This window comes from Hyla sarda, unplaced genomic scaffold (genome assembly GCF_029499605.1).
Source record: "Hyla sarda isolate aHylSar1 unplaced genomic scaffold, aHylSar1.hap1 scaffold_1784, whole genome shotgun sequence".
Classification (NCBI taxonomy): domain Eukaryota; kingdom Metazoa; phylum Chordata; class Amphibia; order Anura; family Hylidae; genus Hyla; species Hyla sarda.
In genome coordinates this window covers 49218-60695 of record NW_026608429.1, presented here as the reverse complement: position 1 = coordinate 60695, position 11478 = coordinate 49218, and the positions used below count along the sequence as shown (strand labels likewise).

General features: G+C 42.5%; 1 protein-coding gene across 1 annotated transcript in view; it reads right to left on the bottom strand.

The window, feature by feature from the left end:
- Window positions 1-2078: 2078 nt before the first annotated feature.
- Window positions 2079-11478, bottom strand: part of LOC130313823 (adhesion G protein-coupled receptor B1-like) — a gene marked incomplete at both ends in the record, with an annotated part of 32318 nt that continues 22918 nt past the window's right edge. Inside the window, 2 exons of the mRNA XM_056552668.1 lie at window positions 2079-2122; window positions 6562-6664. Of these exons, the coding sequence (XP_056408643.1) occupies window positions 2079-2122; window positions 6562-6664 (147 nt within the window). The remainder of the gene's footprint in view (window positions 2123-6561; window positions 6665-11478) is intronic.

Sequence of the window (11478 nt, the reverse complement as noted above, 5' to 3'; positions counted from 1 at the left end):
AAGGGGTATTCCAGGAAAAAACTTTATATATATATATATATATATATATATATATATATATATATATATATATCAACTGGCTCCAGAAAGTTAAACAGATTTGTAAATTACTTCTATTAAAAAATCTTAATCCTTTCAGTACTTATGAGCTTCTGAAGTTAAGGTTGTTCTTTTCTGTCTAAATCATCTCTGATGACACCTGTCTCGGGAAACGCCCAGTTTAGAAGAGGTTTGCTATGGGGATTTGCTTCTAAACTGGGTGTTTCCCGAGACACATGTCATCAGAGAGGATTTAGACAGAAAAGAACAACCTTTACTTCAGAAGCTCATAAGTACTGGAAGGATTAAGATTTTTTAATAGAAGTAATTTACAAATCTGCTTAACTTTCCGGATCCAGTTGATATATATATATATATATATATATATATATATATATATATATATATATATATAAAAACTTTTTTTCCTGGAATACCCCTTTAATACAATAAAAGTAAAAAAGTATGAACAGAAAAAGAAAATAAATAATAATAATAATAATAATTATAATAATTATAATAATAAGTGTGAATATATGCAAAACATTTATAAAAATTGTAAGAAAAAATTAATTCTATTTTTCCTTTTTTTTTGTAAACTTTACACTTTGAAACAAGAAAACACAACAAAAACTCAAGGATGTGATTCAGAATTATTTTTGCAATATACATTATAAAGAAGCATTCACATACCTACATACCAGTAATTATTTTTTTTATTTTACTTATTATTATTATAATTTCTTACAATTTTTATTTATTTATTTTTGTTAACTTAGATGTAAAACATACAATACAGGTACATTGAAATCTCCCTTAGTGGACACCTCCCAATAGTGGACAGTTTTTAATTCCCCGGCAGAGTCCCATAAGGTTTAATGTATTTGCACCCTCCAAATAGGGGACACTCTCAACAGTGGACTAGGACACGCACAATAGGGGACAACTGGGGACAAAACACTCCCAATAGGGAACAATAGGGGACAAAACACTCCCAATAGGGAACAATAGGGGACAAAACACTCCCAATAGGGAACAATAAGGGACAAAACACTCCCAATAGGGGACAATAGGGGACAAAACACTCCCAATAGGGAACAATAGGGGACAAAACAATCCCAATAGGGAACAATAAGGGACAAAACAATCCCAATAGGGGACAACCAGGCTTACTGTATGTGTCGGCCCTACCTTGCACACAGGGTCACCGTCAGGGGGTACAGCCAATATCCCAGTAAGAGGCCCAAACTCCCAGGAGGCCCAGGCCCCACTGCAGCCCCAGCACAGAAGCAGAAGACCTCAGTGGTCTCAGTGGCCTCATGCTTCTGTACATCTGCCGGCTACATCATTCACCCGTCCTTCCCTGATCCCCCCCCCCCCATGCCACTTCATTCCCCCTGTATCAAACTCCCCCTTATTACCCCCCCCCCATGCCCTATCATTTCCTCTTGATCCCCCCTGTGCTGTTTCATTCCCCCTTTATCCCCCTGTGTCACTTCATAAAGATGGGGGGTGGGGTGATGAATTTACATAGAGGGTAATAATGGGGGAATGAAATGGGACAGGGGGATCAAGGGGAAATGATGTGACACAGTGGGTAAGGGGGGGGTAATTTGGCACAAGGCATAAGGTGGCACAGGGTATAAAGGGTGGATGAAATGATAGGGGCATCAAACGGCACTAGGAGATTGTACTGTATTATTGCTTCCAATCATGTTTTATAGGTGATTACACTGTGGAGTGAGGACAGGACAGGATTCAGACATTTAGAAAGGTTTTTGAGCCTTTTTTCCCAATGAGGGACATCACTCAATAGTGGAGACTTTTTTATTCCCCGTGAGTCTCCACTATTGGGAGATTCTACTGTATATAAATTCCTCTCTAACCTAAATAATGGGAGGGGGGGGCATACTCAGCTGAATTCTAGAGTTTGGGAAAACCAATTTCTGAAAATGTCTTCTCATTTGAAGGACAACAATAAACAAAACATGCAAAAATAAAATAGGAATTTGAGGAAGAATTAAGGAATCAAGACTTACGTATCAGTTTCATCCCAGATGATACACGTGTGGTTGATAGTTCCCTGAAAAATTGGAAAAAAAAAAAAACTTGTTTTATTTCAATTTGAGTAATATTGGAACGTTTTCCTCCCAGTTTGATCTTGCACCGGACGCTCCACCACTACAACACTGCGGACTGTGTTGGGAACTTTGTATTCTGTGCAAACATCACATTACGGTTCCATTACTTTTCCACTTAACACATATTGCTGGCCCGGGGGAAGGTGATAATCCGCGCACACTTCTACTGTTAATGACACACATTGATTTTTACTATGACAATGACGGCGGCCAAAGCTCTGACCTTGGACTCTCCGGATCTGCTGTCATTTACAGAGAGAATTTGTATCCATTTTTATTTATTTATTTTTTCAAAAACAAATTACCTTATGTTTTGCCCAGAAGAGATTACTGTCCATTCATAGGCAGTGACATCATTGAGGCAGCGATGATGTCACTGAGTGGTTGCAGAAAGCAAATCTCATGCTTTGACCTCTGCAAATACAGTAGTCTTAAAGGGGTACTCTGGAGGAAAACATTTATTTATTTTTTAATCAACTGGTGCCAGAAAGTTGAAAAGATTTGTAAATGACATCTATTTAAAAAAATATTAATCCTTTCAGTACTTATCAGCTGCTGTATGCTCCAGAGGGAGTTGTGTAGTTATTTCCAGTCTGATCACAGTGCTCTCTGCTGACACCTCTGTCCATGTCAGGAACTGTCCAGAGCAGGAGAGGTTTCCTATGGGGATTTTCTCCTACTCTGGACAGTTCCTGACAAGGACAAAGGTGTCAGCAGAGAGCACTGTGGTCAGGATGGAAAAGAACTACACAACTTCCTCTGGAGCATACAGCAGTTGATAAGTACTGGAAGGATTAAGATTTTTTATATAGAAGTAATTTACAAATTTGTTTAACTTTCTTGACCCAGTTGATTTAAAAATAGTTTCCCCCCCCCCCCCCCCACACCGGAGTACCCCATTAATATGAAAGATAGAAATGAAAAGATGGCACTCACTGGATCTCCTTTTTATTCTTCTTTATTGGAGATATACATATTCACATCACTTAAGGGGGAAGACATACAGGGGGTACAGTAAGGTGAGGCCACAGCAGTCGATTTACTTCATCAGGCCTCTCACTAAGTAACTGTCTCTAGTACATTATATAAGGGCATGAAACATAAAGGAACCAATTGCCATCCCCGCGAGGGCAGAATACAGTATAGCGTACACAATATAATTGGAACGACATGTGATAAACTGGTGGACAGTATGTTCAATGCCTCCTATTTTGACTAATTTGCTACATATGTTTTAGCTACAAAAAGTGCCGTTTTAGCATTTTAAAGGGGTACTCCGGTGGGATTCTTTATGTTTTTTTTTCTAAATCAACTGGTGCCAGAAAGTTAAACAGATTTGTAAATGACTTTTTAGCAGCTGTATGCTACAGAGGAAATTCTTTTCTTTTTTAATTTATTTTTTTGTCTTGTCCACAGTGCTCTCTGCTGACACCTCTGTCCGTATCAGGAACTGACCAGAGCAGGAGAAAATCCCCATTGCAAACCTATTCTGCTCTGGACAGTTCCTGACATGGACAGAGGTGTCAGCAGAGAGCACTGTGGACAAGACAAAAAAAAAATTCAAAAAGAAAAGAATTCCCTCTGTAGCATACAGCTGCTAAAAAGTACTGGAAGGGTAAAGCATTTTTAATAGAAGTCATTTATAACCTGTTTAACTTTCTGGCACCAGTTGATTTAAAAAAAAAAAAAAGTTTTCCACCGGCGTACCCCTTTAAATTTCCTTTTGGCACCATTTAATTAATCCTTTCTAAATATATTGTGTAGGCTATACTCTGCCCTTGCGGGTTCTATTACGTGAGGAAGATGGTCAAATAGTTATTCACAAGAATTAGAGAACATTTTTATTCAATAGGAATAAAAAAAAAGGTGTCCCTCGTCTGATCGACCACGTTATAGAAGCCCATAATGGAGATGCAGAAATTCTCAGATTCATAGGACTGGAAAGAGTTAATCCTGAACCAGGAGTACAAAGACATATAATACTCTTTCATCAAGAATCTAAATGGATTATAAAGACCCTATGTCCATTAGGGTTAAATGCCAGGTACAATTAGTTCTTTTGTTTTAATCTAAACAAAAGAACTCATCGCACCTGGCATTTAACCCTAATGGACATAGGGTCTTTATAATCCATTTCGATTCTAGCTCTCCTATTCTTGTGCCTTGTGGTGTGGTGGAATGAATGCTGATTGGTTCCTTTTATGTTTAACACCCTTTTTTTTATGTACTACTGACTGTTACTTAGTGAGAGGCCTGACGAAGCACGAGACCATGCCAAATGGCTGCTGTGGCCTCCACTTAGTGAACCCCCCTGTATGTCTCCCCCCTGAAGTGATGTTAACATATATCTCCAATAAAGAAGGGAAAAAAGAAGATCCGGTGAGTGTCGTCTTTTCATTTGTATCTTTGAAGTTTGGACTATATGGACTGAGCACCACATATTATCTTCTTTAGAGTCTATTCACACGTACAGTATTCTGCGCAGATTTGATGTGCAGAATTTCAAGTTGTGTTCAGTCATTCAGTTTACATTGAAATCTGCAGCAGAAAATCCTGCGCATCAAATCTGCGCAGAATACTGTACGTGTGAAGTAGACCATTAAAGTACCACTCTAATAACTACCCCGAGTTTAGCAGCAGTGAAACAGCATTTCTCCTGATCTGTTTGATTACATTGGTCTTAAAGGGGTACTCCGGTGGAAAAACTTTTTTTTTTTTTTTTTTTTATCAACTAGTGCCAGAAAGTTAAACAGATTTGTAAATTACTTCTTTAAAAAATGTTTAATCCTTCCAGTACTTATTAGTTGATGAATACTACAGAGGAAATTATTTTCTTTTTGGAACACAGTGCTCTCTGCTGACATCACAAGCACAGTGCTCTCTGCTGACATCTCTGTCCATTTTAGGAACTGTCCAGAGCAGCATATGTTTGCTATAGGGATTTTATTCTACTCTTGTGATGTCAGCAGAGAGCTCTGTGTTCCAAAAAGAAAAATAATTCCCTTTGTAGTGTTCAGCAGCTAATAAGTACTGGAAGGATTAAGATTTTTTAATAGAAGTAATTTACAAGTCTGTTTAACTTTCTGGCACCAGTTGATTAAAAAAAATAAAAAAATAAAAAGTTTTCCACCGGAGTACCCCTTTAATGCATTGGTGAGCATCAGATTGCAGCTCATTATTATGAGACGATAGTTAAGAGAGACGGCACTCACCATAAGGGTCTTCTTTATGCAAATTCTGCGGGGCATACAGACAAGGGCAGGTAGAAGCGAGAGAACAGGGGCGTACGCCCCTGCCCTCTGGCTTCTTCCTGCCCTTGTCTGTATGTTCTGCAGAATTTGCATAAAGAAGACCCTTTTGGTGAGTGCCGTCTCTCTTATCTATTGACTCATTGGATTTCATACCTGCCTACGCCTCTCTCATCTATTGTCTATGGGCAGCTTGTGGCTACCTTATCTTTTTTTTTTTGCTATCCTTTTTCAAACTGCACTACACATGGTGAGGCTCATGGTGGTAAAAATTTGAATTTAAGGAGGTTGGGCTGTAGTTTATGCTTAAAGCAGCACTCCATTTTTATTTTATTTTTTCTATATCATTTACACTCACCATCACTATTTATAGAACTCCATCAGTTTTATTCCAGAAAAGCTGCATTCATGCGTTTCATTACGGTAACTGGGTCATGTGATCACCAAGCTAACACACAGAAAATCACAGTGTTTAAAGGGGTACTGTGCCCCTAGACACGTTATCCCCTATCCAAAGTATCCGGGCGCTGGGGACCCCCGCAATCTCCACCGCAGCACCCCAGTCAACTGGAGAGAACTCCGCTACGTGCCAGATGGCTGGCGACCACAGCCACCACGCCCCCTCCATTAATGTTTATAGGAGGAGACATGATGGCTGTGTACTAGCTGACTTCCTATGAACTACAGTATGACAGCATCACCTATCCGACACCTCCTGCTGACTCCCAGCACCAGCAGCTTATTCCAGTTGCAGTAATGAGACCCGACCCCCTCTCTCTGCAAAACTAGATGATTCATGGAAATGTAGGCCACATGAGGAAATTTCAGTGATAGAATTGCAATCAGTATGGCTGAAAAACCCCATTTCTCCCACTTCAAGTAATACAGGTAAGATCAGAATCATGGTAGATTATGTTTAGTCAAAGATGGCGCCAGAGGACCAGCACAGTGTAGAGCAGTTTTTGCCATTGACCCAGTGTACAGTATGCTGGCGATGAGGCCTCTTGACTTGTGGTGGTCCATAGATTAGTCAATTTGGAGTGTAAAGTAAGAAAACCCAGGGGGGCCATGGGGACCACTAAAGGGGAACAGGAAGTAACTCATCATAGAGATCAGCCAAGGAATCTACTCACATTGTACAGATGGGAGAATTCAATGTCCAGGGGGACCGACACGGCCCGAGGAGGAGGCTTCACCGTCACCGAGACGATCTTAGAGTTCAAGACTGTGGTGTTCCTGAATAAAAGAACAGAGGGAAAAAGATTATTCTAGAATATTCCCTTATGAATAAGACGGACAAGGTCGTGACCCTCAGGAGAGAATCAGAGAATATCAGGAACAGGACCACAAAATAAAATCAGACTTATCGGTGACTTTCTATGAGACTGTGATATAATCACAGAGAAAGGAATTATTATTTTAGCATGTAGACTTAGAAAGCAGCATACTCTATCAGAGCACTGACTTATTATATCAGAGCACTGACTTATTATATCAGAACACCGACTTATTATATCAGAGCACCGACTTATTATATCAGAGCACTGACTTATTATATCAGAGCACTGACTTATTATATCAGAGCACTGACTTATTATATCAGAGCACTGACTTATTATATCAGAACACTGACTTATTATATCAGAGCACTGACTTATTATATCAGAACACTGACTTATTATATCAGAGCACTGACTTATTATATCAGAGCACTGACTTATTATTTAAACGTAATGTACTGTAGTAGAGCACTGACATAGTATCTCACAACACTGATTCACTCTATGTGACCACTATAATATTATATCAGAACATTAACTTGTTATGTCAAGAATTCATGACTTACTATATCTGACCACTGACTTGCTATATCCAAGTAATGGCTTACTGTATCACATCAATTACTCTGTCAGAGCACTGACATATCAGAGCACTGACTTAATATATCATTTTATTGAATTACTGTGTCAGAGCAGTAACTACCTCAAAACACTGATTTACTGTATGAGAGCAGTGACATACTGTATCACATCACATCACTGAATTACTATATCAGAGCACTGATTTATTACATCAATGTACTGACTTACTATATGAGAGCACTGAGTTGCTGTATCATAACAATGACTTATCGTTTCAATGTACTGGCCTACATTGAGCAGTGACTTACTATATCAAAGTAAGGACTTATTGTTTCTCTTACTCTGTCAAAGCACAGATTTACCTTATCAAAGTAATGACTTACTGTATCAGAGCACTGACTTACTGTATGCCTTACTCTCTGAGCACTGACTTACTATAACAATGCACTGACTTACTACATCAGAGCACTGATTTACTATATGAATGTCCTGACTTACTATATCAGAGCACTGACTTACTATATCAATGTCCTGACTTACTATATCAGAGCACTGACTTACTATATCAATGTCCTGACTTACTATATAAGAGCACTGACTTACTATATCAAAGTAATGACTTACTGTGTGCCTTACTCTCTCAGAGCACCAGAATACCAATATACTAAAATAGAGGGATCAGGAGAGACATTTGCTGGCCAAACAATCATTCCACCATCAGCCATCTGCAGTGTATGGCCGGAAAACATGACACATGCCCAGATGTAATGCCAACCCTAACCCTGCTATGGGCATGATAGAATGTTTCTTCTGCATTCATTTATGTATATAAGATATGGTTATGGCACCGAACCTTTGCAGATTTATTTAGCAATACTGTGATCCTTGATACATTTGTATTGACTGGGGACCAACTGGACTGCCCAACCTATACTGCAGAGAGTGGAGGAGGCTGGAAGGTTAAATCTATTTGACTTAAAGGGGTACCCCGCCCCTAGACATCTTATCCCCTATCCAAAGGATGGGGGATAAGACGCCTGATCGCGGGGTCTCCGGCCGCTAGGACTCCCCACGATCTCCAGGCCAGCACCCGGCGTTCTGGCTTTGGGCGGCCATGGTCATGACGTCACACCACACCCCCTCCATTCAAGTCTATAGGAGGGGGCGTGACTGCTGTCACGCCCCCTCCCATAGACATGAATGGAGGGGACATGGCGTAACATCACGACCACGGATGCCCGAAGCCAGCGTTTTGAATATAAAGTTCAGAAGGTTTGGAGGCCGGTGGGGAGATCACGAGGGTGCCAGCGGCCGCCCCCTCCCCAATCAGACATCTTATCCCCTATCCTTTTGATAGGGGATAAGATGTCTAGGGGTGGTGTACCCATTTAAAGCATGTTGAAAGCCTTTGCACAATCTGAAGTAAGAAATCGGACTCCCGACCGGGCCGGTAATGAGGCCGATGGCGATTTCCATCCCTTTACATTCGCAGTCACATTACTCGGAGGACAAGCCGCCCCACACTATCTAATTCTGCTGAATATTCGGATAAACCACCATGAAGATGACTGTAATTTTTAGCTTAAATATTATCCCTGCAATTTTGCTATTTCTGCTGCCTGAATGTGTAATGGAAGGAAAATTTCTCCTGTTCAAATTATTAAATTATTATTTTATGTTTTCTTTATATTTTATATATAAGTCATTTTTATTCGCCACTGTCTTGAAATAAGCGTGAAGTGATATAATGGGAGCAGGGCTGGCGCGGTATTGGTTAATGGTGCCCGGCTATAAGTGCTGTGCGGTGCAGGGGAGGAGGCGCAGGGGAGGAGGATGCGCACCCTTAATTCACTGTCTGACCGGGCACATTGGCTGCAATGTAAGTGAATGTGACGAATAATTCATGGTGGCACGCTGCTCCGTGTGCGCTACATGCCTGGGTGGACGTGGAAGCCGACCAGCCAATCTGCGGCGTTCTGGATAAAGTCAATTGAGGCCGGCACAGGATGGCATGATGAAACGCGGGCAGCCTGGCAGCACCTGGGCGCAGGGAACGTGCGGCGATCTGCGGCCGCGGCGATGAATCTGGAGGCGAACCGGCCTCACTTGACTTCTTTTCACTTAATCAAACATCATCCACTGGTTCGTAATATCAGCCAGATGGTTGCGCAGAAAGATACGACTCTAACAACAAGCCTGTGGGCCTGAACCGCGTTAAATTGATGCAGATCTGATGATTTTGACAAGACGAGGGGAAATGCTATGAAAAAAAAAAAAAAGTCCAACGACTGGCGTAGACGCAGGTTCATGGAGTTATTATTCATTTAATTTTTTTTAACCATTTCCAAATTTCCAGTTTATCAAAGCTGGATGGAGCGTGAGGAAACTGGGGTGAGGGTCCAGAAAAGAATGAACACAGATGCAGCAGAGCTAAGATTGTTATTTAACTCCATTGGGGGCAGCATCTTGTATGGAGGATAATGTGGAGGAATAGGGTCGGCACCAGCACACACGTGGTGCTCGTAGATAGATAGAGGTAAATAGAGAGAAATCCCAGCACTCATAATTTAATTTTGAATCTTCTCAGTGTTTATTCACATATGCAATTATTCCAAAGTTGAAATACTGCATGTGAATAAACACCGAGGAGATTCAAGAATAAATCGTGAGCGCAGGGATTTCTTTCTATTTAACTCATGTCTGGAGGAAACCAGGCACTGCCCATCACCTGCCCAATTCCATCCCTACAGTGATCATGGTGGGGGCAGCATCATGTCTGGGGGAGACCAGGTACTGCCCATCACCTGCCCAATACCATCCCTACAGTGATCATGGTGGGGGCAGCATCATGTCTGGAGGAAACCAGACACTGCCCATCACCTGCCCAATACCATCCCTACAGTGATCATGGTGGGGGCAGCATCATGTCTGGAGGAAACCAGGCACTGCCCATCACCTGCCCAATACCATCCCTACAGTGATCATGGTGGGGGCAGCATCATGTCTGGAGGAAACCAGACACTGCCCATCACCTGCCCAATACCATCCCTACAGTGATCATGATGGGAGCAGCATCATATCTGGAGGAAACCAGACACTGCCCATCACCTGCCCAATACCATCCCTACAGTGATCATAGTGGGGACAGCATCATGTCTGGAGGAAACCAGGTACTGCCCATCACCTGCCCAATACCATCCCTACAGTGATCATGGTGGGGGCAGCATCATGTCTGGAGGAAACCAGGCATTGCCCATCACCTGCCCAATACCATCTCTACAGTGATCATGGTGGGGGCAGCATCATGTCTGGGGGAAACCAGGCACTGCCCATCACCTGCCCAATACCATCCCTACAGTGATCATGGTGGGGGCAGCATCATGTCTGGGGGAAACCAGGTACTGCCCATCACCTGCCCAATACCATCCCTACAGTGATCATGGTGGGGGCAGCATCATGTCTGGGGGAGACCAGGTACTGCCCATCACCTGCCCAATACCATCCCTACAGTGATCATGGTGGGGGCAGCATCATGTCTGGGGGAGACCAGGTACTGCCCATCACCTGCCCAATACCATCCCTACAGTGATCATGGTGGGGGCAGCATCATGTCTGGAGGAAACCAGGCACTGCCCATCACCTGCCCAATACCATCCCTACAGTGATCATGGTGGGGGCAGCATCATGTCTGGAGGAAACCAGGCACTGCCCATCACCTGCCCAATACCATCCCTACAGTGATCATGGTGGGGGCAGCATCATGTCTGGAGGAAACCAGACACTGCCCAATACCATCCCTACAGTGATCATGGTGGGAGCAGCATCATATCTGGAGGAAACCAGACACTGCCCATCACCTGCCCAATACCATCCCTACAGTGATCATAGTGGGGGCAGCATCATGTCTGGAGGAAACCAGGTACTGCCCATCACCTGCCCAATTCCATCCCTACAGTGATCATGGTGGGGGCAGCATCATGTCTGGAGGAAACCAGACATTGCCCATCACCTGCCCAATACCATCTCTACAGTGATCATGGTGGGGGCAGCATCATGTCTGGGGGAAACCAGGCACTGCCCATCACCTGCCCAATACCATCCCTACAGTGATCATGGTGGGGGCAGCATCATGTCTGGAGGAATCCAGACACTGCCCATCACCTGCCAAATACCATCCCTACAGTGATC